The 27525-nt window shown below is 48.4% G+C and overlaps 1 protein-coding gene across 1 annotated transcript; it reads left to right on the forward strand.

Moving 5' to 3' along the window:
* Positions 1 to 26131, forward strand: LOC124028770 (E3 ubiquitin-protein ligase HECW2-like). Its single transcript, XM_046340742.1, is given in 24 exon segments — positions 1 to 148; positions 410 to 466; positions 469 to 503; positions 2656 to 2731; positions 5246 to 5415; positions 5906 to 6048; positions 6237 to 6334; positions 7416 to 7631; positions 11035 to 11139; positions 11614 to 11993; positions 12227 to 12551; positions 15031 to 15132; positions 16088 to 16238; positions 16616 to 16719; positions 16937 to 17061; positions 18418 to 18603; positions 21227 to 21382; positions 22446 to 22554; positions 22707 to 22803; positions 23097 to 23180; positions 24308 to 24417; positions 24883 to 25003; positions 25591 to 25704; positions 25975 to 26131. Coding segments are annotated over 24 exon segments (3354 nt in total). The 5' UTR covers positions 1 to 15.
* The last annotated feature ends 1394 nt before the right edge of the window (positions 26132 to 27525 follow it).

The following is a 27525-nucleotide window of genomic DNA, read 5'->3' on the forward strand; positions in this document are numbered from 1 at the left end:
CAGCCTATATCAGTGATGAGACTGTGTGTCCCCTCCTCAGACGAGACGTGTCCTGCCAACGTGTGGGACTCTAAGAACCGCGGGGTGAACGGCACCCAGAGAGGACAGATCGTCTGGAGGCTGGAGCCTGGACCTTACTTCATGGAGTGTGAGTATAGTGTGTGTGTGTGTTAATGTTTATGAAGGACTGTTTGTGTGTTCAGGATGATTAGAACAATATAAGTATTCTGTGTGTGTGTTCAGGATGATTAGAACAATAGAACTCTTCTGTGTGTGTGTCAGGATGATTAGAACAATAGAACTCTTATGTGTGTGTGTTCAGGATGATTAGAACAATAGAACTCTTCTGTGTGTGTGTTCAGGATGATTAGAACAATAGAACCCTTCTGTGTGTGTGTTCCTTCCTCAGCTGAGACTAAGATCTGCTTTAAGTACTATCATGGAGTGAGTGGAGGCCTGAGAGCAACAACCCCTGCATCACCGTCAACAACCCAGGACTTCCTGTGAGTTCTGTGTGTCTGTCTGTCTATGTTTATGAAGGAGTGCTTATGGACCAAGTAACTGTATGCCAGATGGTGTAGCTGCATCTTAGGCAAGCTTATCTGGTTGTTTAGAGAGAGTGTGTGTGTGTGTGTGTGTGTGTGTGTGTGTGTGTGTGTGTGTGTGTGTGTGTGTGTGTGTGTGTGTGTGTGTGTGTGTGTGTGTGTGTGTGTGTGTGTGTGTGTGTGTGTGTGTGTGTGTGTGTGTGTGTGTGTGTGTCAGCTGAACGTGCTGAAGTGCAGTTGGACTATATTATATCTATCTCCTCCTCCATCTCTTTTTCTCTCTCCCTCCCGCCCTCCCCCTCTCTCTCGCTCTCTCTAACCCCTCTCTCTCCCTCCACCGTACCTCCCCCTCCCTCTCTCCCTCCACCGTACCTCCCCCCTCTCTCTCCCTCCACCGTACCTCCCCCTCCCTCTCTCTCCCTCCACCGTACCTCCCCCCTCCCTCTCTCTCCCTCCACCGTACCTCCCTCTCCCTCTCTCTCCCTCTACCGTACCTCCCCTCTCCCTCTCTCTCCCTCCGCCGTACCTCCCCCTCCCTCTCTCTCCCTCCGCTGTACCTCCCCCTCCCTCTCTCTCCCTCCGCCGTACCTCCCCCCCTCCCTCTCTCTTCCTTCGCCGTACCCCCCTCTCTCCCTCCGCCGTACCTCCCCCTCCCCTCTCTCTCCCTCCCCCCCCCTCTCTCTCCCTCCGCCGTACCTCCCCCTCCCTCTCTCTCCCTCCACCGTACCTCCCCCCTCCCTCTCTCTCCCTCCACCCCTCAATTCAATGTAAGGGGTTTTATTGTTATGGGAAACGTATGTTTACATTGCCATAGCAAGTTACATAGATAATAAACAAAAGTGAATTAACAATGTAAATTAACAAAAGAATAGACATTTCAAATGTCATATTATGTCTATATACAGTGTTGTGATGATGTGCAAATAGTACAGATGGGAAAATAAATAAACATAACTGTAGGTTGTATTTACAATGGTGTTTTCTCTCTCTCCACCCCTCCATCTCTCTCTCCACCCCCTCCATCTCTCTCTCCACCCCCTCCATCTCTCTCTCCACCCCCTCCATCTCTCTCTCCACCCCCTCCATCTCTCTCTCACCCCCTCCATCTCTCTCTCTCTCCACCCCCTCCATCTCTCTCCCACCCCCTCCATCTCTCTCTCCACCCCCTCCATCTCTCTCTCCACCCCCCTCCATCTCTCTCTCCACCCCCTCCATCTCTCTCTCCACCCCCTCCATCTCTCTCTCCACTCCTCTCTCCCCCTCCCTCCTCTCTCCCCCTCCCTCCTCTCTTTCTCCTCTACCCCCTCTCCCTCCATTCCACCATCCCTCCCCCTCTCTCTCTCTCCCTCCCTCCAAACCTCCCCCTCTCCCTCCCTCCAAACCTCCCCCGCTCCTCCCTCCAAACCTCCCCCTCTCCCTCCCTCCAAACCTCCCCCTCTCCTTCTCCTTCCCTCCCTCCATCCATATCACTTCCTGAGTTCACTAATACCAGCTGGCACAAATTAATTTGATATGAAATTCAGAGCGTTAATCTTCCAATCGGAGGGAGCGTCTGGCAGGCAGCCATGTTGGTTTTATGACAGGATCTGACAGATTACCAGACGTCCAGTCCACTTGATCTCTCTCTCTGACCCTCCTATATACAGTATCACTCTCCAAAATATATCAGTGTTACACTGTGCTGTGCTGCTCTGTGTAGAACTGGATATTGATATATCTCAGTGTTGAACTGGATATTGATATATCTCAGTGTTGAACTGGATATTGATATATCTCAGTGTTGAACTGGATATTGATATATCTCAGTGTTGAACTGGATATTGATATATCTCAGTGTTGAACTGGATATTGATATATCTCAGTGTTGAACTGGATATTGATATATCTCAGTGTTGAACTGGATATTGATATATCTCAGTGTTGAACTGGATATTGATTTATCTCAGTGTTACACTGTGCTGTACTGCTCTGTGTTGATGGTATATTTTCCAGTCTTGTTGGCCCTCAACCATAAGTCTCATGTCTGTGGTATTATACTGTCCTATACTAACATCTCTCAATGGTTGAGTTCCCGTCACAGCTCATCTCCCATTGGTTGTTTCCTTGCCAGGTTAGAGCCGAGGGTCAAGCTGAGGGCCAATCAGTGACAGAGAACTGTCGGAAACTCGTCAGCTTCACTTTATCAGGTCAGTTATTGTTGATTGGTATCTTGTCTCAATCTACACTGGTCTGGTGTGATCTGCACTGCCTCCCTGTGGTTGAGATGTGTTACTGCACTTGAGTTGTCTACCGACCCCTGGTATACAGCCACTCCTACCGACACCTGGTATACAGCCACTCCTACCGACATCTGGTATACAGCCACTCCTACCGACCCCTGGTATACAGCCACTCCTGGACCAGAGTTGTCTAACGACCCCTGGTATACAGCCACTCCTGGACCAGAGTTGTCTACCGACCCCTGGTATACAGACACTCCTGGACCAGAGTTGTCTACCGACCCCTGGTGTACAGCCACTCCTGGACCAGAGTTGTCTACGGACCCCTGGTATACAGCCACTCCTGGACCAGAGTTGTCTACCGACCCCTGGTATACAGCCACTCCTGGGCCAGAGTTGTCTACCGACCCCTGGTATACAGCCACTCCTGGACCAGAGTTGTCTAACGACCCCTGGTATACAGCCACTCCTGGACCAGAGTTGTCTACCGACCCCTGGTATACAGACACTCCTGGACCAGAGTTGTCTACCGACCCCTGGTGTACAGCCACTCCTGGACCAGAGTTGTCTACGGACCCCTGGTATACAGCCACTCCTGGACCAGAGTTGTCTACCGACCCCTGGTATACAGCCACTCCTGGGCCAGAGTTGTCTACCGACCCCTGGTATACAGCCACTCCTGGGCCAGAGTTGTCTAACGACCCCTGGTATACAGCCACTCCTGGACCAGAGTTGTCTACCGACCCCTGGTATACAGCCACTCCTACCGACACCTGGTATACAGCCACTCCTGGACCAGAGTTGTCTACCGACCCCTGGTATACAGCCACTCCTACCGACACCTGGTATACAGCCACTCCTGGACGAGAGTTGTCTACCGACACCTGGTATACAGACACTCCTGGACCAGAGTTGTCTACCGACCCCTGGTATACAGCCACTCCTGGACCAGAGTTGTCTACCGACCCCTGGTATACAGCCACTCCTACCGACACCTGGTATACAGCCACTCCTGGACCAGAGTTGTCTACCGACCCCTGGTATACAGACACTCCTGGACCAGAGTTGTCTACCGACCCCTGGTATACAGCCACTCCTACTGACCCCTGGTATACAGCTACTCCTACCGACCCCTGGTATACAGCCACTCCTGGACCAGAGTTGTCTACCGACCCCTGGTGTACAGCCACTCCTGGACCAGAGTTGTCTACGGACCCCTGGTATACAGCCACTCCTGGACCAGAGTTGTCTACCGACCCCTGGTATACAGCCACTCCTGGGCCAGAGTTGTCTACCGACCCCTGGTATACAGCCACTCCTGGACCAGAGTTGTCTAACGACCCCTGGTATACAGCCACTCCTGGACCAGAGTTGTCTACCGACCCCTGGTATACAGACACTCCTGGACCAGAGTTGTCTACCGACCCCTGGTGTACAGCCACTCCTGGACCAGAGTTGTCTACGGACCCCTGGTATACAGCCACTCCTGGACCAGAGTTGTCTACCGACCCCTGGTATACAGCCACTCCTGGGCCAGAGTTGTCTACCGACCCCTGGTATACAGCCACTCCTGGGCCAGAGTTGTCTAACGACCCCTGGTATACAGCCACTCCTGGACCAGAGTTGTCTACCGACCCTGGTATACAGCCACTCCTACCGACACCTGGTATACAGCCACTCCTGGACCAGAGTTGTCTACCGACCCCTGGTATACAGCCACTCCTACCGACACCTGGTATACAGCCACTCCTGGACGAGAGTTGTCTACCGACACCTGGTATACAGACACTCCTGGACCAGAGTTGTCTACCGACCCCTGGTATACAGCCACTCCTGGACCAGAGTTGTCTACCGACCCCTGGTATACAGCCACTCCTACCGACACCTGGTATACAGCCACTCCTGGACCAGAGTTGTCTACCGACCCCTGGTATACAGACACTCCTGGACCAGAGTTGTCTACCGACCCCTGGTATACAGCCACTCCTACTGACCCCTGGTATACAGCCACTCCTACCAACACCTGGTGTACAGACACTCCTGGACCAGAGTTGTCTACCGACCCCTGGTATACAGCTACTCCTACCGACCCCTGGTATACAGCCACTCCTGGACCAGAGTTGTCTACCGACCCCTGGTATACAGCCACTCCTGGACCAGAGTTGTCTACCGACCCCTGGTATACAGACACTCCTACCGACACCTGGTATACAGCCACTCCTACCGACACCTGGTATACAGCCACTCCTGGACCAGAGTTGTCTACCGACACCTGGTATACATTATGAAGTAGAGATTTCTCTGAGTCTCTCTGTAGAGATCCTAATGTGTTTAAAATAAATGTATTATTTCATTATTCTGTGTATGGTATAACTCCACAGCTCTAATATGTGTATCTGTGTAGATACTCATGAGCTTTATATATTTCCAGTATATTTCCAGTATATTTCCAGGATACATGGTATGTGTCTTTCTCCATAGATATCCGTGCGTTGGGTCTGAAGAAGGGGATGTTCTTTAACCCTGACCCCTACCTGAAGATGTCCATCCACCCTGGGAAGAGGAGTGGCTTCCCCACCTTCACACACCACGGACAGGAGCGCCGCTCCGCCATCATATCTAACACCACCAACCCTGTCTGGCCCGGGGAGGTGATATACACACACACACACACACACACACACAAACGCTAGAGCACACACACACACACACACACACACACACACACACACACACACACACACACACACACACACACACACACACACACACACACACACACACACACACACACACACACACACACACACACATCCAGGCACAGACGCTAGAGCGCAAACACACACACACACACACACACACACACATCCAGGCACAAACGCTAGAGCGCAAACACACACACACACACACACATCCAAGCACAAATGCTAGAGAGTGCAAACACACACACACACACACATCCAGGCACAAACGCTAGAGCACACACACACACACACACACACACACACACACACACACACACACACACACACACACACACACACACACACACACACACACACACACACACACACACACACACACACACACACACACACACTGTAAAGTAATGATTTCTAATTCTCTCTCTCTCTCTGTCAGAAGTACACGTTTGTGGCTCTGATGACAGATGTCTTGGAGATCGAGGTGAAGGATAAGTTTTCTAAAAGCCGACCAATCATCAAGCGCTTCCTGGGTCAACTGACCATCCCAGTGCAGAGGCTGCTAGAGAGACCTAATGCAGAGTGAGTCAACTGGAAACCACACCACACACACACTCAGAGATACATTTCTTACCGGCTTCCGCACTGTCCTCAGTAACTAGACATTATTTAATCAATAGTAATCATTGTAACGTTTAAATAACCATGTATTGGTCATGTTGACCTATAGCTGAGTCTGAATGGTTTGTAATGTGTGTTCATATCCACAGGGACCAGCCGCTAAGCTATAACCTGTGTCGTCGTCTGCCCACGGACCATGTGAGCGGCCAGCTGCAGTTCAGAGTGGACATGACCTCTGGACATGACGGTAAGGACATGACCTCTGGACATGACCTCTGGACATGACGGTAAGGACATGACAGTAAGGACATGACCTCTGGACATGACGGTAAGGACATGACGGTAAGGACATGACGGTAAGGACATGACCTCTGGACATGACAGTAAGGACATGACCTCTGGACATGACGGTAAGGACATGACAGTAAGGACATGACCTCTGGACATGACGGTAAGGACATGACCTCTGGACATGACCTCTGGACATGACAGTAAGGACATGACCTCTGGACATGACAGTAAGGACATGACCTCTGGACATGACCTCTGGACATGACAGTAAGGACATGACCTCTGGACATGACCTCTGGACATGACAGTAAGGACATGACCTCTGGACATGACGGTAAGGACATGACCTCTGGACATGACAGTAAGGACATGACCTCTGGACATGACCTCTGGACATGACCTCTGGACATGACAGTAAGGACATGACCTCTGGACATGACCTCTGACCTCTGACATGACCTCTGGACATGACCTCTGGACATGACCTCTGGACATGACGGTAAGGACATGACCTCTGGACATGACCTCTGGACATGACCTCTGGACATGACAGTAAGGACATGACCTCTGGACATGACCTCTGGACATGACAGTAAGGACATGACCTCTGGACAAGACAGTAAGGACATGACCTCTGGACATGACCTCTGGACATGACCTCTGGACATGACGGTGAGGACATGACCTCTGGACATGACGGTGAGGACATGGGACATGGGAGAGGGCATGGCAGAAGGACATACTAAAGTAATAACATCTGAGAGAGAGAGGCTTTGTGTTGATCCGCTTACGTTAGACTGATTATATATATTTGGATTAAAGCTTCTGCTAAATTACATATTATATTCATGACTTTTGAATGTCACACACCCATCAACTAAATGCTGTGTGTGAGTTTTTTAAAGGTAACCCTGTCTTCTCTTTCCCTTCCCTTCCCTTCCCTTCCCTTCCCTTCCCCCTTCCCTTCCCTTCCCTTCCCTTCCTTCCCCCTTCCCCTTCCCTTCCTTCCCTTCCCTTCCTGCCTCCCTCCCTGACAGAGGGCTCTCCTGATGCCATGGGTTCAATCTTGGGTTTGTCAGTGAACGGGGACCCTGGGAGCCCCTCTGACGATGAAGACCCCCACCCTTCCTCCAGGGCCCGGGGCCCCTCTCCCACAGGTTCCTACTCCTCCCTGCTCAATGGAGAGGTCCACAGGGATGGAGACGATGTCTGGAGTGATGCCCGAGGGGCGGTAGGCGAGCTTGACGTCCTGGGTAAAAGTCCTAAAGCTGTGTTGTCTTTATGATTGCCTGTATGTCTGATGGACCTGTTATACTGTTAGTATGTTTCATGTAACTGTCATACTGTTAGTATGTTTCATGTAACTGTTATATGTTTCATGTAACTGTTAGTATGTTTCATGTAACTGTCATACTGTTAGTATGTTTCATGTAACTGTTAGTATGTTTCATGTAACTGTTAGTATGTTTCATGTAACTGTCATACTGTTAGTATGTTTCATGTAACTGTTAGTATGTTTCATGAAACTGTCATACTGTTAGTATGTTTCATGTAACTGTTAGTATGTTTCATGTAACTGTTAGTATGTTTCATGTAACTGTCATACTGTTAGTATGTTTCATGTAACTGTCATACTGTTAGTATGTACATTTACATTTAAGTCATTTAGCAGACGCTCTTATCCAGAGCGACTTACAAATTGGTGCATTCACCTTATGACATCCAGTGGGACAGTCACTTAACAATAGTGCATCTAAAACTTAGGGGGGGTGGGGTGAGAGGGATTACTTAACCTATCCTAGGTATTCCTTAAAGAGGTGGGGTTTCAGGTGTCTCCGGAAGGTGGTGATTGACTCCGCTGTCCTGGCGTCGTGAGGGAGTTTGTTCCACCATTGGGGGGCCAGGGCAGCGAACAGTTTTGACTGGGCTGAGCGGGAGCTGTACTTCCTCAGTGGTAGGGAGGCGAGCAGGCCAGAGGTGGATGAACGCAGTGCCCTTGTTTGGGTGTAGGGCCTGATCAGAGCCTGGAGGTACTGAGGTGCCGTTCCCCTCACAGCTCCGTAGGCAAGCACCATGGTCTTGTAGCGGATGCGAGCTTCAACTGGAAGCCAGTGGAGAGAACGGAGGAGCGGGGTGACGTGAGAGAACTTGGGAAGGTTGAACACCAGACGGGCTGCGGCGTTCTGGATGAGTTGAAGGGGTTTAATGGCACAGGCAGGGAGCCCAGCCAACAGTATGTTTCATGTAACTGTTAGTATGTTTCATGTAAATGTTAGTATGTTTCATGTAACTGTCATACTGTTAGTATGTTTCATGTAACTGTTAGTATGTTTCATGTAACTGTTAGTATGTTTCATGTAACTGTTAGTATGTTTCATGTAACTGTCATACTGTTAGTATGTTTCATGTAACTGTTAGTATGTTTCATGTAACTGTCATACTGTTAGTATGTTTCAACTGTAACTGTTAGTATGTTTCATGTAACTGTCATACTGTTAGTATGTTTCATGTAACTGTCATACTGTTAGTATGTTTCATGTAACTGTAATACTGTTAGTATGTTTCATGTAACTGTCATACTGTTAGTATGTTTCATGTAACTGTTAGTATGTTTCATGTAACTGTTAGTATGTTTCATGTAACTGTTAGTATGTTTCATGTAACTGTTAGTATGTTTCATGTAACTGTCATACTGTTAGTATGTTTCATGTAACTGTTAGTATGTTTCATGTAACTGTCATACTGTTAGTATGTTTCATGTAACTGTTAGTATGTTTCATGTAACTGTTAGTATGTTTCATGTAACTGTCATACTGTTAGTATGTTTCATGTAACTGTCATACTGTTAGTATGTTTCATGTAACTGTTAGTATGTTTCATGTAAATGTTAGTATGTTTCATGTAACTGTCATACTGTTAGTATGTTTCATGTAACTGTTAGTATGTTTCATGTAACTGTTAGTATGTTTCATGTAACTGTTAGTATGTTTCATGTAACTGTTAGTATGTTTCATGTAACTGTCATACTGTTAGTATGTTTCATGTAACTGTCATACTGTTAGTATGTTTCATGTAACTGTTAGTATGTTTCATGTAACTGTCATACTGTTAGTATGTTTCATGTAACTGTTAGTATGTTTCCTGTAACTGTCATACTGTTAGTATGTTTCATGTAACTGTTAGTATGTTTCATGTAACTGTCATACTGTTAGTATGTTTCATGTAACTGTTAGTATGTTTCATGTAACTGTTAGTATGTTTCATGTAACTGTCATACTGTTAGTATGTTTCATGTAACTGTCATACTGTTAGTATGTTTCATGTAACTGTAATACTGTTAGTATGTTTCATGTAACTGTTAGTATGTTTCATGTAACTGTTAGTATGTTTCATGTAACTGTTAGTATGTTTCATGTAACTGTAATACTGTTAGTATGTTTCATGTAACTGTTAGTATGTTTCATGTAACTGTTAGTATGTTTCATGTAACTGTTAGTATGTTTCATGTAACTGTAATACTGTTAGTATGTTTCATGTAACTGTTAGTATGTTTCATGTAACTGTTAGTATGTTTCATGTAACTGTAATACTGTTAGTATGTTTCATGTAACTGTTAGTATGTTTCATGTAACTGTTAGTATGTTTCATGTAACTGTTAGTATGTTTCATGTAACTGTTAGTATGTTTCATGTAACTGTCATACTGTTAGTATGTTTCATGTAACTGTTAGTATGTTTCATGTAACTGTAATACTGTTAGTATGTTTCATGTAACTGTTAGTATGTTTCATGTAACTGTTAGTATGTTTCATGTAACTGTTAGTATGTTTCATGTAACTGTAATACTGTTAGTATGTTTCATGTAACTGTTAGTATGTTTCATGTAACTGTTAGTATGTTTCATGTAACTGTAATACTGTTAGTATGTTTCATGTAACTGTTAGTATGTTTCATGTAACTGTAATACTGTTAGTATGTTTCATGTAACTGTTAGTATGTTTCATGTAACTGTTAGTATGTTTCATGTAACTGTTAGTATGTTTCATGTAACTGTAATACTGTTAGTATGTTTCATGTAACTGTTAGTATGTTTCATGTAACTGTTAGTATGTTTCATGTAACTGTAATACTGTTAGTATGTTTCATGTAACTGTTAGTATGTTTCATGTAACTGTTAGTATGTTTCATGTAACTGTCATACTGTTAGTATGTTTCATGTAACTGATAGTATGTTTCATGTAACTGTTAGTATGTTTCATGTAACTGTTAGTATGTTTCATGTAACTGTTAGTATGTTTCATGTAACTGTTAGTATGTTTCATGTAACTGTTAGTATGTTTCATGTAACTGTAATACTGTTAGTATGTTTCATGTAACTGTTAGTATGTTTCATGTAACTGTTAGTATGTTTCATGTAACTGTCATACTGATAGTATGTTTCATGTAACTGTAATACTGTTAGTATGTTTCATGTAACTGTTAGTATGTTTCATGTAACTGTAATACTGTTAGTATGTTTCATGTAACTGTAATACTGATAGTATGTTTCATGTAACTGTCATACTGATAGTATGTTTCATGTAACATGCTTTCTGTACGCAAAGTACATTTCTGTGAACAACAGACAATACAAGTATATCTAATCTAATCTAACTAGGATTGGCAATCCCGGGCGGCCACACCCATCGACAGGTGTCCCTCAACGACTACTTGATGCCATCGAAGCTCCTAAGGGCCCAGGAGAACGGCCCCTGGGCGCGACGTCACCAAAGCTGAGGTCCAGTTTCCCGACGAACACACGACTCAGCGCCATGCTGCATATAGACTCTGATGAAGACGAGGAGGCAGGGCCGTCCAGGGACCATCCACCACATGACAGGAAGCCCTTGCTGCCACTGGCCAATGGTGTTCAGGCTGGGGTTGGGAAGGGGGCTGCCTCTTCAGAACAGGGCCTGGGGAAACAAGAGAAAGAGGGGACAGAGGCAAACAGGGGAGAGGTTGAGGGAGCACAGGGGACAAAAGCTGGGACAGGGGCTGGAGATGGGGCTGGATCTGGGGATGGGTCTGGAGCTGGAGATGGGGCTGGATCTGGGGATGGAGCTGGAGGGGATGGAGCTGGAGATGGAGATGGATCTGGGGATGGAGCTGGAGGATGGAGCTGGAGATGGGGCTGGAGCTGGAGATGGAGATAGGGATGGAGATGGGGATGGAGCTGGAGATGGGGCTGGAGCTTTAGATGAAGCTGGAGGGGATGGAGCTGGAGAGGATGGAGCTGGAGATGGGGCTGGAGCTGGAGATGGATCCATGGCTGGGGTTGGAGTTGCAGTTGAAGCGAGGACTGGAGCTGGATCCATGGCTGTGGCTGGATCTCTAACTGTAGCCAGACCTGGGGTTGGAGCTGAGGCCAGACCTGTATCGGTGGTTGGTCCTGGGGCTGGAGCTGGGGCTCCTCTATCTCCAATACCTGAGACAAATACTGCAGTGCAGGGGGTGTCAGAGGACACTGTTGCAGCCAGAACTGAGACCAGCCAGCAACCAACGATCTCAGGGGCCACAGCAGCCCAGGAGCCCCTCAGGAACTCACTGCCTGCTGTTCTGAAGACATCCACGACTCAGGTGTGTGGTGCTGTCAGACCAGGGTCTGGCCAGGCCCACCTCCTAACAGAACACTCTACCACATGTATTTTACTGTACCGGGGTCTGGCCAGGCCCACCTCCTAACAGAACACTCTACCACATGTATTTTACTGTACATTTCAACTTTAGGTTCATCTAAATGTGTTCATATCTTAGTGATGAAGGCTAAATTCCAAAGTTTATCAATAAAGAATACTTTGCTCTATTTTCAGAAGAGACGGAAGGAAGAGGAAATGGCGCCCAAGGCCGAGGAGGAAGGGGCGGAGTCATCCAGTGAAGGAGCAAGTGCCATTGCAGCCCCCCCGACGACCAGTAGCGTTGCCGACCAGGGGGGCGGGGCCTCTGGCTCCGATGTCACAGGAGCAAGGACCGCCAGCGCAGCAGCCAATGAGGAAGAAGAGGGTGGGGAGATCTGGCAGAGGAGGTCCATGCAGGCGTCTGGAGGCGTGTCTCAGGAGGAGGGGGCGCGGTCTTCTGAGGCAAGCGGTCCAATCGACTCTTCTCAGAGTGTCTCTGAGGAGGGCAGCGAGGCAGGAGGTGAGAGACAGGACATAGCAACCCAGTATCACACAAATTGCTTATTGGAAATTCATGACAGGCACAAAGTAAAAGTACACAAATGTGTGTGCAGCACATGATTCTGTATACAGTGCATTTCAATCCCAGATAAAAACAGTCAATTACTTAAGCCAGAAACGATAGCAGGGAGGTTGGTTGGGGAGGTTGGTTGGGGAGGTTGGTTGGGGAGGTTGGTTGGGGAGGTTGGTTGGGGAGGATGGTTGGGGAGGATGGGTGGGGAGGATGGGTGGGGAGGTTGGTTGGGGAGGATGGGTGGGGAGGATGGGTGGGGAGGATGGGTGGGGAGGTTGGTTGGGGAGGATGGGTGGGGAGGTTGGTTGGGGAGGATGGGTGGGGAGGTTGGTTGGGGAGGATGGGTGGGGAGGATGGGTGGGGAGGATGGGTGGGGAGGTTGGTTGGGGAGGATGGGTGGGGAGGATGGGTGGGGAGGCTGGGTGGGGAGGCTGGGTGGGGAGGTTGGTTGGGGAGGATGGGTGGGGAGGTTGGTTGGGGAGGATGGGTGGGGAGGTTGGTTGGGGAGGATGGGTGGGGAGGTTGGTTGGGGAGGATGGGTGGTGGGAGGTATAACATAATGTGTGTCAGACACACAAACTGCGTTGTAAAAAGTGTGTGCCTTTTCCGTGTGCCTGTCACACATTTTAAAGAAGTAATTTGTGTCTATTTCACAGCAAGCTGTGACAGTGAGTTGACCCTACCCGGTTAGGTCTGTCTTTGGCTCCCATGACCCAAGCTCAAAACATCTGTTTTAAAGTCAACGACGGCGCTAGCTAACATAGTTGACCCTAGCCGGTTTGTGTTTGGTCTTCAGAGGCATTTTGGAATGTTCAGGTGGACACTTGTTCATGGTCCTTCCATAGAGGTTGATGTGCATCTACAATATCTTCTGTGACATTTTGTCCAGAGTGATGTTTCTGCTCCATGGTCATACAGTACAGTACCACGGAGGGATTGACCCGGTTCAGGACGAGGAAAGAAACATGAAAAGCTCCTTAAATCCTCTAAAAGAAAGAACAAGAACAAAAGGATTAAAAACGTGAAAACCCCAGTATAATTCACTTGATGTTTATTAACTTTGATTGTTGTCAGATGATGTCGGTCTTTCCCTCTGGTTTGCATGACACAGTGAGGTTTTAATGTGTGTTTGAGTGTGTGTGTGTGCACTCATGTGTTTAATCTGTATTCTGTCCAGGGACCACAGTGTGTTTAAATGTCTTCCTCTCTTCAGGGGCCACAGTGTGTTTAAATGTGTTCCTCTCTTCTCATCTTGTCCAGGGGCCACAGTCTGTTTAAATGTCTTCCTCTCTTCTCATCTTCTTCAGCGGCCACAGTGTGTTTAAATGTCTTCCTCTCTTCTCATCTTCTTCAGGGGCCACAGTGTGTTTAAATGTGTTCCTCTCTTCTCATCTTGTCCAGGGGCCACAGTCTGTTTAAATGTCTTCCTCTCTTCTCATCTTGTCCAGGGGCCACAGTGTGTTTAAATGTCTTCCTCTCTTCTCATCTTCTTCCAGGGGCCACAGTGTGTTTAAATGTCTTCCTCATCTTCTTCAGGGGCCACAGTGTGTTTAAATGTCTTCCTCTCTCCCTCATCTTGTCCAGGGGCCACAGTGTGTTTAAATGTCTTCCTCTCTCCTCATCTTGTCCAGGGGCCATAGTGTGTTTAAATGTCTTCCTCTCTCCTCATCTTCTTCAGGGGCCACAGTGTGTTTAAATTTCTTCCTCTCTCCTCATCTTCTTAAGGGGCCACAGTGTGTTTAAATGTCTTCCTCTCTCCTCATCTTCTTCAGGGGCCACAGTGTGTTTAAATTTCTTCCTCTCTCCTCATCTTCTTCAGGGGCCACAGTGTGTTTAAATGTCTTCCTCTCTTCTCATCTTGTTCGTTCAGGGGCCACAGTGTGTTTAAATGTCTTCCTCTCTTCTCATCTTGTCCAGGGGCCACAGTCTGTTTAAATGTCTTCCTCTCTTCTCATCTTCTTCAGCGGCCACAGTGTGTTTAAATGTGTTCCTCTCTTCTCATCTTGTCCAGGGGCCACAGTCTGTTTAAATGTCTTCCTCTCTTCTCATCTTGTCCAGGGGCTACAGTGTGTTTAAATGTCTTCCTCTCTTCTCATCTTCTTCAGGGGCCACAGTGTGTTTAAATGTCTTCCTCATCTTCTTCAGGGGCCACAGTGTGTTTAAATGTCTTCCTCTCTCCTCATCTTGTCCAGGGGCCACAGTGTGTTTAAATGTCTTCCTCTCTCCTCATCTTGTCCAGGGGCCATAGTGTGTTTAAATGTCTTCCTCTCTCCTCATCTTCTTCAGGGGCCACAGTGTGTTTAAATTTCTTCCTCTCTCTCATCTTCTTCAGGGGCCACAGTGTGTTTAAATGTCTTCCTCTCTCCTCATCTTGTCCAGGGGCCACAGTGTGTTTAAATGTCTTCCCTCTCCTCATCTTCTTCAGGGGCCACAGGTCAAGTCAACGGTCACCAGTCCGTCCGCTCCCTGCCCTCTGTCCGTCACGACATGGGTCGCTACCAGAGAGTAGATGAGCCACTTCCTCCCAGTGAGTAGTGTTTCTGAGGGAGGAAGAGAAAGATTGAAATCCTGATCGTGTCAGTTGACCGACTCATAATCTGACATGGTAGAATTTATACAATTAGTAATAATATTAGAATTAGTGGTTGACTTATTTCGGTGTGTGTCATATACACTGAGTGTACAAAACATTAGGAACACCTTCATAATGTTTGAGTTGCAACCCCTTTACCCCTCAGAACAGCCTCACTGTGTCGGGGCCTGGACTCTACAAGGTGTGGAAAGCGTTCCACAGAGATGCTGGCCCATGATGACTCCAATGCTTCCCACAGTTGTATCAAGTTGTCTGGATGTCCTTTGGGTGGGGGACCAGTTTTGATACACAAGGAATCTGTTGAGTGTGAAAAACCCAGCAGCGTTGCAGGTCTTGACACACTCTAACCGGTGAATCTGGCACTTACTACCAAACCCTATTCAAAGTCACTTAAATATTTTGTCTTGCCCATTCACCCTCTAAATGACAAACACACAATCCATGTTTCAATTGTCTCAAGACTTAAACATCCTTCTTTACCCCGTCTCCTCCTCTTCATCTACACTGATTGAAGTGGATCTAACAAGTGACATCAATAAGGGATCATAACTTCAACCTGGATTCACTTGGTCAGTCTGTCATGGAAAGAGCAGGTGTTCCTAATGTTTTGTCCACTCAGTGCATATGATATATTTGCCTTGCTGACTGGGAGGCCCGTATAGACAGTCACAGTCGTGTGTTCTGTGTTCTGTGTGTGTGTGTGTGTGTGTGTGTGTGTGTGTGTGTGTGTGTGTGTGTGTGTGTGTGTGTGTGTGTGTGTGTGTGTGTGTGTGTGTGTGTGTGTGTGTGTGTGTGTGTGTGTGTGTGTGTGTGTGTGTGTGTGTGTGTGTGTGTTTCAGACTGGGAGGCCCGTATAGACAGTCACAGTCATTTGTTCTGTGTGTTTCAGACTGGGAGGCCCGTATAGACAGTCACAGTCGTGTGTTCTATGTGGACCATGTGAACCGCACCACCACCTGGCAGAGACCCACCGCGCCTCCAGCACCGCAGCTCCTCCAGAGGTCCAACAGCATACAGCAGATGGAACAGCTCAACCGCAGGTTACAACCAGCACAAACACCTATCATGTATCTAGACACACACACATGCAGAACACACACACACACACAGGCAGAACACACACACTCACACACACACACATGCAGAACACACACTCACACTCAGACACACACACACATGCAGAACACACACACACACACAGGCAGAACACACACACTCACACACACACACATGCAGAACACACACACACACACACACACACACACACACACACACACACACACACACACACACACACACACACACACACACACACACACACACACACACACACACACACACACACACACACACACACTCACCATTCTGTCCATATAGAGTTTGTGTTACAGTTTAGTGCCATTGCTTTTGTCTTCAGGTATCAGAGTATACGCAGGACGATGACCAATGAGAGAACAGCAGAGGAGCTGACAGCTCCGCCCGAGGTGCCCACCGACGACACTGACCACCACACTATCCCAGGTAGCCAGGCTTGCAGTGCATTCTGGTCTCTGTAGTCAACTAAAGCTTGACAATAGGCCTCTAGACTTTCACTAGCCAGTATTCTGCTTGTTTAGGATGGTTTCTACTAAAACTGAACCCGGCTCTTGTTAAAGCTTTTCAAATGAAATTGTTTGGTTATTAACTTGTTGTGTGTGTGTGTGTGTCTGTGTCTGTGTGTGTGTGTGTGTGTTGTCAGAGTATCGTCGTGATGGTGTGGTGACTCCAGATAGTTCTCGGTCTCGTCTCAGTCTGCTCCTCCAGTCTCCCAGCGCTAAGTTCCTGACCAGCCCTGACTTCTTCACCTTGCTGCATTCCAACCCTGTATGTTTCTCACACACACACACACACACACACACACACACACACACACACACACACACACACACACACACACACACACACACACACACACACACACACACACACACACACACACACACACACACACACACACCCCTAGATCCCCCTTACTGCTCGATCAGTTCATTTCTATGACCTATATTTCTACTATTACAGTACTGTAGCTATATTTACCTCACACTGTCACATCAGTCATTCATCACTTTACAATACTACCCTTCTCTCCTCTTCCTCTTCCTCTCCTCTTCTCTACTCTACTCAACTCTCCCACTGTCCTCCCTCCCTTCTCCTCCACGTCCTCTCCCTTTCTCTCCTCTTCTCTCCTCTTCCTCTTCCTCTCCACTCCTCCCCTCTCCACTCCACTCCCACCCTCCTCCCCCTCCTCTCCCCTCTTCTCTCCTCTTCTCTCCCCCTCCTCTCCCTCTTCTCTCCCCCTCCTCTCCCCTCTTCTCTCCTCTTCTCTCCCCCTCCTCTCCCCTCTTCTCTCCTCTCCCACCCTCCTATCCTCTTCTCTCCCCCCTCCTCTCCCCTCTTCTCTCCTCTCCTCTCCCACCATCCTATCCTCTCCTCTCCCCCTCCTCCCATCTCCTCTCCTCTCCCACCTTCTTCTCCCTCTTCTCTCCTCTCCCACCTTCCTCCCCTCTACAATCCTCTCCCCTTCTCTCCTCTCCCACCTTCTTCTCCCTCTTCTCTCTTCTCCCACCCTCCTCCCCTCTACAATCCTCCCCCTTCTCTCCTCTGCTCTCGCACCTTCCTCTCCCTCTCCATCTCTTCTCCCACCCTCCTCCCCTCTACAATCCTCCCCCCTTCTCTCCTCTGCTCTCACACCTTCCTCTCCCTCTCCATCTCCTCTCCCACCCTCCTCCCCTCTACAATCCTCTCCCCTTCTCTCCTCTCCCACTTTCTTCTCCCTCTTCTCTCTTCTCCCACCCTCCTCCTCTCTACAATCCTCTCCCCTTCTCTCCTCTGCTCTCGCACCTTCCTCTCCCTCTCTTCTCCCACCCTCCTCCCCTCTACAATCCTCTCCCCTTCTCTCCTCTCCCACCTTCTTCTCCCTCTTCTCTCTTCTCCCACCCTCCTCCTCTCTACAATCCTCTCCCCTTCTCTCCTCTGCTCTCGCACCTTCCTCTCCCTCTCCTCTCCCACCCTCCTCCCCTCTACAATCCTCTCCCCTTCTCTCCTCTCCTCTTGCACCTTCCTCTCCCTCTCCTCTCCCACCCTCCTCCCCTCTACAATCCTCTCCCCTTCTCTCCTCTGCTCTCACACCTTCCTTTCCCTCTCCTCTCCCACTCTCCTCTTCTCTTGTTCTCTCCCCAGAGTGCCTACCGCATGTTTACAGGTAACACCTGCCTGAAACACATGATCAGTAAGGTGCGTCGGGACACGCATCACTATGAGCGCTACCAGCACAACAGAGACCTGGTGGTTTTCCTCAACATGTTCTCCAACAAACAGCTGGAGCTGCCCCGTGGCTGGGAGCTGAAGCATGACCACACTGGCAAGGTACAGACACAGACAGACAGACAGACAGACAGACAGACAGACAGACAGACAGACAGACAGACAGACAGACAGACAGACAGACAGACAGACAGACAGACAGACAGACAGACAGACAGACAGACAGACAGACAGACAGACAGACAGACAGACAGACAGACAGACAGACAGACAGACAGACAGACAGACAGACAGACAGACAGACAGACAGACAGACAGACAGACAGACAGACAGACAGACAGACAGACAGACAGACAGACAGACAGACAGACAGACAGACAGACAGACAGACAGACAGACAGACAGACAGACAGACAGACAGACAGACAGACAGACAGACAGACAGACAGACAGACAGACAGCTCTTTTTCTTTTCTCCTCCTCCATCTCTAACTCTGTCTCTGTCCTTCTCTCTCTCTCTCTACTCTTCTCTCTCTCTCTGTCTCTACTATTCTCTCTCTCAATTCAATTCAATTCAAGGGCTTTATTGGCATGGGAAACATGTGTTAACATTGCCAAAGCAAGTGAGGTAGATAATATATAAAGTGAAATAAACAATCAAAATTAACAGTAGACATCACACATACAGAAGTTTCAAAACAATAAAGACATTACAAATGTCATATTATATATATATACAGTGTTTTAACAATGTACAAATGGTAAAGGACACAAGATAAAATAAATAAGCATAAATATGGGTTGTATTTACAATGGTGTTTGTTCTTCACTGGTTGCCCTTTTCTCGTGGCAACAGGTCACAAATCTTGCTGCTTTGATGGCACACTGTGGAATTTCACCCAGTAGATATGGGAGTTTATCAAAATTGGATTTGTTTTCAAATTCTTTGTGGATCTGTGTAATCTGAGGGAAATATGTGTCTCTAATATGGTCATACATTGGGCAGGAGGTTAGGAAGTGCAGCTCAGTTTCCACCTCATTTTGTGGGCAGTGAGCACATAGCCTGTCTTCTCTTGAGAGCCATGTCTGCCTACGCCGGCCTTTCTCAATAGCAAGGCTATGCTCACTGAGTCTGTACATAGTCAAAGATTTCCTTAAGTTTGGGTCAGTCACAGTGGTCAGGTATTCTGCCGCTGTGTACTCTCTGTTTAGGGCCAAATATCATTCTAGTTTGCTCTGTTTTTTTGTTAATTCTTTCCAATGTGTCAAGTAATTATATTTTTGTTTTCACATGATTTGGTTGGGTCTAATTGTGTTGCTGTCCTGGGGCTCTGTAGGGTGTGTTTGTGTTTGTGAACAGAGCCCCAGGACCAGCTTGCTTAGGGGACTCTTCTCCAGGTTCATCTCTCTGTAGGTAATGGCTTTATTATGGAAGGTTTGGGAATCACTTCCTTTTAGGTGGTTATAGAATTTAACAGCTCTTTTCTGGATTTTGATAATTAGTGGGTATCGGCCCAATTCTGCTCTGCCTGCATTATTTGGTGTTCTACGTTGTACACTGAGGATATTTTTGCAGAATTCTGCGTGCAGAGTCTCAATTTGGTGTTTGTCCCATTTTGTGAAGTCTTGGTTGGTGAGCGGACCCCAGACCTCACAACCATAAAGGGCAATGGGCTCTATGACTGATTCAAGTATTTTTAGCCAGATCCTAATTGGTATGTTGAAATTTATGTTCCTTTTGATGGCATAGAATGCCCTTCTTGCCTTGTCTCTCAGATCGTTCACAGCTTTGTGGAAGTTACCTGTGGCGCTGATGTTTAGGCCAAGGTATGTATAGTTTCTTGTGTGCTCTAGGGCAACAGTGTCTAGATGGAATTTGTATTTGTGGTCCTGGTGACTGGACCTTTTTTGGAACACCATTATTTTGGTCTTACTGAGATTTACTGTCAGGGCCCAGGTCTGACAGAATCTGTGCATAATATCTAGGTGCTGCTGTAGGCCCTCCTTGGTTGGTGACAGAAGCACCAGATCATCAGCAAACAGTAGACATTTGACTTTGGATTCTAGTAGGGTGAGGCCGGGTGCTGCAGACTTTTCTAGTGCCCGCGCCAGTTCTTTGATATATATGTTGAAGAGGGTGGGGCTTAAGCTGCATCTCTCTCTCTCTCTCTCTCTCTGTCTCTCTATCTACTCTTCTCTCTCTCTCTCTGTCTCTCTCTCCACTCTTTCTCTCTCTCTCTCTCTCTGTACCTCTCTCTACTCTTCTCTCTCTATGTTTCTGTCTCTGTCTCTCTACTATTCTCTCTCTCTCTCTCTCTCTCTCTCTCTCTCTCTCTCTCTCTCTCTCTCTCTCTCTATCGGTCCCTCTCTCTAGCTCTCTCTCTGTGTGTCTCTCCCTCTCTCTCTCTCTCTCTCTCTCTGTGTGTCTCTCTCTCTTTCTCTCTCTGTGTGTCTCTCTCTCTTTCTCTCTCTGTGTGTCTCTCTCTCTTTCTCTCTCTGTGTGTCTCTCCCTCTCTCTCTCTCTCTCTCTCTCTCTCTCTCTCTCTCTCTATCGGTCCCTCTCTCTAGCTCTCTCTCTGTGTCTCTCCCTCTCTCTCTCTCTCTCTCTCTCTGTGTGTCTCTCTCTCTTTCTCTCTCTGTGTGTCTCTCTCTCTTTCTCTCTCTGTGTCTCTCTCTCTGTTTACCAATGACCCTAACCTCTTCTCATTCTGTCTGACTCTACAGCCTTTCTTTGTGGACCACAACTGCCGGGCCACTACGTTCATCGACCCTCGGCTCCCTCTTCAGAGCAGCACACGTCCCAGCAGCCTCCTGGCCCACCGCCAGCACCTGACCAGACAACGCAGCCACAGCGCTGGCGAAGTCAGCCCACAACACATGGTGAGACACACACATCATGGTGAGACACACACATCATGGTGAGACACACACACACATCATGGTGAGACACACACACACATCATGGTGAGACACACACACACATCATGGTGATACACACACACACATCATGGTGAGACACACACACACATCATGGTGAGACACACACACACATCATGGTGAGACACACACACACATCATGGTGAGACACACACACACATCATGGTGAGACACACACACACATCATGGTGAGACACACACACACATCATGGTGAGACACACACACACATCATGGTGAGACACACACACACATCATGGTGAGACACACACACACATCATGGTGAGACACACACACACATCATGGTGAGACACACACACACATCATGGTGAGACACACACACACATCATGGTGAGACACACACACACATCATGGTGAGACACACACACACATCATGGTGAGACACACACACACATCATGGTGAGACACACACACATCATGGTGAGACACACACACACACACCATGGTGAGACACACACATCATGGTGAGACACACACACACATCATGGTGAGACACACACATCATGGTGAGACACACACACACATCATGGTGATACACACACACACATCATGGTGATACACACACACACACATCATGATGAGACACACACACACACATCATGATGAGACACACACACACACATCATGGTGAGACACACACACATCATGGTGAGACACACACACACACATCATGGTGAGACACACACACACACATCATGGTGAGACACACACACACACATCATGGTGAGACACACACACACACATCATGGTGAGACACACACACACATCATGGTGAGACACACACACATCATGGTGAGACACACACACACATCATGGTGAGACACACACATCATGGTGAGACACACACACACAAACACACATAAATCATTGTGAGACACACATACACACACACACACACACACATCATGGGTAGACACACACACACAAGACATGGTGAGCCACACACACGCACTCGTCAGTCAACTCAATCACCTCTCTGTGCTCCAGGTGGGTGACCACCCTCGTCATTCTGGAGGAGGACCCCCTGTAATGCCCCGCCCATCCAGCACCTTCACCCCGGTCAGCCGCACCCAGTACCAAGATGTAGTGCCAGTGGGTGAGTGGACACACACACACACACACACACACACACACACACACACACACACACACACACACACACACACACACACACACACACACACACACACACACACACACACACACACACACACATAGCTCATTCTGTCCTCGACTCTATCTCTTCAGCTTACAACGACAAGATTGTGGCGTTTCTACGACAACCCAATATCTTTGAGATCCTGCAGGAGAGACAGGCAGAGTTTATCAGGAACCACTGGCTCAGGTCAGCAGCCTCTTCCTCCACCCTTTTTCCCCACCCCTCCCTACCTCCTACCTCCTACCTCCCCCTCCCTCCCTCCCTCCCTCCTCCCTCCTCCCTCCGACCCCCCCTCCCTCCGACCCTCCCTCCTTCCTCCCCCTCCCTCCTCCCTCCCCCTCCCTCCTTCCCACCCCTCCCTCCTCACTTCACTCAGAACGGTCCCTCAAACCCTCACTACTAAATTCACTACTGTTGTCAACTCAGTCACTATACCTCCAAGGAGTGGTTAAGGATCATTCTGTTGTTCTCCACCACAGGGAGAAGGTGCAGTTGATCCGTAATGAAGGGGCCTCTGGTCTTGCCAGGCTGTCTGGTGATGCAGACCTGGTCATCCTCCTCAGGTGAGCTACTGTCATACCTGTACCTGCCTCATACCTGTACCTGCCTCATACCTGTACCTGCCTCATACCTGTACCTGCCTCATACCTGTACCTGCCTCATACCTGTACCTACATCATACCTGCCTCATACCTGTACCTACATCATACCTGCCTCATACCTGTACCTGCCTCATACCTGTACCTGCTTCATACCTGTACCTGCCTCATACCTGTACCTACATCATACCTGCCTCATACCTGTACCTGCCTCATACCTGTACCTACATCATACCTGCCTCATACCTGTCTCATACCTGCCTCATACCTGTACCTGCCTCATACCTGTACCTGCCTCATACCTGTACTTGCCTCAAACCTGTACCTGCCTCATACCTGCCTCATACCTGCCTCATACCTGTACCTGCCTCATACCTGTACCTACATCATACCTGCCTCATACCTGTACCTGCCTCATACCTGTACCTGCCTCATACCTGTACCTGCCTCATACCTGTACTTGCCTCAAACCTGTACCTGCCTCATACCTGTACCTGCCTCATACCTGTACCTGCCTCATACCTGCCTCATACCTGTACCTGCCTCATACCTGCCTCATACCTGTACCTGCCTCATACCTGCCTCATACCTGTACCTGCCTCATACCTGTACCTGCCTCATACCTGCCTCATACCTATACCTGCCTCATACCAGTACCTGCCTCATACCTGTACCTGCCTCATACCTGCCTTATTCAGATGTAGGACCTTCATTTCAGCCAGTTTGCTACAGAAGGAAAATAATCCTGCAGCAACAGGAGATAATGGATAATAATTAATGGAGATGTGTCCAGGGGAATGTGACATTTCTAAGTGGAAATTACAAACTTCAGAAGACTCAAATACACGACACGTTTGACATTTTCTGCACTGCAGGAAAGTTCTCCTGCAACAGGGTGATCAAATGAAGATCCTACATCTGTACCTGCCTCTCACAACTATCAGTGTATGAGAAGCTTTGTGCTTGAGACCTGACGACTTGTGTTGGCTCCCCGAGCCAATACCTAGGCTTTAGTTCAAACCCAGTTTGTTACTTTGGGTCTCTGTAGCTCTCAGTGACATTGTCTCCTCTCTCTTGGTTCTCTCTGGCAGCCTGTTTGAGGAGGAAGTGATGTCATACGTTCCGCCTCACGCCTTACTGCACCCCAGCTACTGCCAGTCCCCACGAAGCTCCCCCGTGTCCTCCCCACAGAACTCACCTGGTGAGAAGGCTTCTCTACACCTCTCTCTGTTATCATTCTGTCTTTCTCTATGTCTCTCTCTTTTTCTCACACACACACACACACACACACACACACACACACACACACACACACACACACACACACACACACACACACACACACACACACACACACACACACACACACACACAGGTATAGAGGGAGCTCTTTTCTTGTCTCCTCCTCCATCTTTAACTCTGTCTCTGGGTGGTTCTCTCTCTCTCTGTCTCTCTGTCTCTCTATCTGTCTCTCTATCTGTCTCTGTCTGTCTCTGTCTGTCTCTGTCTCTCTCTGTCTCTCTCTGTCTCTGTCAATCTCTATCTCTCTTTCTTTCTCTCTCTCTCTCTCTCTCTCTCTCTCTCTCTCTCTCTCTCTCTCTCTCTCTCTCTGTTTGTAGGGAGCACACACTCATCCCTCGTTCTCTGTCAAATTGTATTCCCCCAGGAACACAGCGAGCTAATGCCCGTGCCCCTGCCCCCTACAAGCGAGACTTTGAAGCCAAACTGCGAAACTTCTACCGCAAACTGGAGACCAAGGGCTATGGCCAGGGTCCAGGGAAGTTAAAGTATGTAGACCAAGGGCTATGGCCAGGGCCCAGGGAAGTTAAAGTATGTAGACCAAGGCCAGGGCCCAGGGAAGTTAAAGTATGTAGACCAAGGCCAGGGCCCAGGGAAGTTAAAGTATGTAGACCAAGGCCAGGGCCCAGGGAAGTTAAAGTATGTAGACCAAGGGCTACGGCCAGGGCCCAGGGAAGTTAAAGTATGTAGACCAAGGGCTACGGCCAGGGCCCAGGGAAGTTAAAGTATGTAGACCAAGGCCAGGGCCCAGGGAAGTTAAAGTATGTAGACCAAGGCCAGGGCCCAGGGAAGTTAAAGTATGTAGTCGGGAGGGTGTTTGTCATCAATATAATACTGTAACATGTTTTAATATTCATGGATGAATACTGTAATATAGATTCATATTCATGTGTGAATAGAATACTGTAATATGAAAGAATGAATGCGTTATTGATCTAGCTAAATGCTTTGGTGTTCCGGCCAAAGAAATAGAATCTCATTCTAGTTCTGTGGTCCACCCACATACCCTCCATCCACGCCCTCCTGCCCTTACCAGTTCCCCCCTGTGTGTGTCTCTTCCTCCCCCAACCCCCAGGTTGATCATCCGTAGAAATCATCTCCTGGAGGATGCCTTCAACCAGGTCATGTGTTACTCCCGGAAAGACCTGCAGAGGAGCAAGCTCTATGTCAGCTTCCTGGGAGAGGAGGGGTGAGTCAGACAGACTGTCTGTCCTCTACTCTTCCAGAAGCCGGGGGAGGGGGGAGTCAGACAGACTCCCTGTCCTAATATAATATAATATAATAATCTACTCTTCCAGAAGCCGGGGGGGAGGGGGGTGATCCTGGGTTCAATAGAATGACACATTTGAGGAATATTTCAGTTAGAAATGCACTTTGTCTGCTCTATGATGTTCTATTTCTATCTACGCCGTTCCTTTGTGTTCCTGTGTGATAATGTATCTCCCTGGATGTGTTGCAGGTTGGACTACAGCGGCCCGTCCAGAGAGTTTTTCTTCCTGGTGTCCAGAGAGCTGTTCAACCCGTACTACGGCCTGTTTGAGTACTCTGCCAACGACACCTACACCGTTCAGATCAGCCCCATGTCTGCCTTCGTAGACAACCATCACGAGTGGTGAGTAAACTGAAGACTGGGAGGGGTTGGGGTCGGAGTGGTCTGTGGTCTGTTGACTGATAAGCAGGGTTTGGGGTCGGAGTGGTCTGTGGTCTGTGGTCTGATAAGCAGGGTTGGGGTCGGAGTGGTCTGTGGTCTGATAAGCAGGGTTGGGGTCGGAGTGGTCTGTGGTCTGTTGGCTGATAAGCAGGGTTTGGGGTCGGAGTGGTCTGTGGTCTGATAAGCAGGGTTGGGGTCGGAGTGGTCTGTGGTCTGATAAGCAGGGTTGGGGTCGGAGTGGTCTGTTGACTGATATGCAGGGTTTGGGGTCGGAGTGGTCTGTGGTCTGTTGGCTGATAAGCAGGGTTGGGGTCGGAGTGGTCTGTGGTCTGTTGGCTGATAAGCAGGGTTGGGGTCGGAGTGGTCTGTGGTCTGTTGGCTGATAAGCAGGGTTTGGGGTCGGAGTGGTCTGTGGTCTGTTGACTGATACGCAGGGTTGGGGTCGGAGTGGTCTGTGGTCTGTTGGCTGATAAGCAGGGTTTGGGGTCGGAGTGGTCTGTGGTCTGTTGACTGATACGCAGGGTTGGGGTCGGAGTGGTCTGTGGTCTGTTGGCTGATAAGCAGGGTTTGGGGTCGGAGTGGTCTGTGGTCTGTTGACTGATACGCAGGGTTGGGGTCGGAGTGGTCTGTGGTCTGATAAGCAGGGTTGGGGTCGGAGTGGTCTGTGGTCTGATAAGCAGGGTTGGGGTCGGAGTGGTCTGTGGTCTGATAAGCAGGGTTGGGGTCGGAGTGGTCTGTTGGCTGATAAGCAGGGTTGGGGTCGGAGTGGTCTGTGGTCTGTGGTCTGATAAGCAGGGTTGGGGTCGGAGTGGTCTATGGTCTGATAAGCAGGGTTGGGGTCGGAGTGGTCTGTGGTCTGTTGGCTGAAAAGCAGGGTTGGGGTCGGAGTGGTCTGTGGTCTGTGGTCTGATAAGCAGGGTTGGGGTCGGAGTGGTCTGTGGTCTGTTGGCTGATAAGCAGGGTTGGGGTCGGAGTGGTCTGTGGTCTGTTGGCTGATAAGCAGGGTTGGGGTCGGAGTGGTCTGTGGTCTGTTGGCTGATAAGCAGGGTTGGGGTCGGAGTGGTCTGTGGTCTGTTGGCTGATAAGCAGGGTTGGGGTCGGAGTGGTCTGTGGTCTGTGGTCTGATAAGCAGGGTTGGGGTCAATTCAAATTGAAGTCAATTCTGGAAGCAAACTGAAATTCCTATTCAGTAATTGAAAAAATGTAATCTATTTTCAATTACTTTCAAGAAGCTTTTTGTATATATATTTTTTAAATTTTAACTAAATAATTTCCTGAATTTAGTTACTTCAATTTGAATGGAGCCCAGCCCAGCCCTGGTGATGAATGGACATGTACTGAAGAGACGAGCCAAAACAT

The sequence above is a fragment of the Oncorhynchus gorbuscha genome, unplaced genomic scaffold (genome assembly GCF_021184085.1).
Source record: "Oncorhynchus gorbuscha isolate QuinsamMale2020 ecotype Even-year unplaced genomic scaffold, OgorEven_v1.0 Un_scaffold_4826, whole genome shotgun sequence".
NCBI classification, from domain to species: Eukaryota; Metazoa; Chordata; class Actinopteri; order Salmoniformes; family Salmonidae; genus Oncorhynchus; species Oncorhynchus gorbuscha.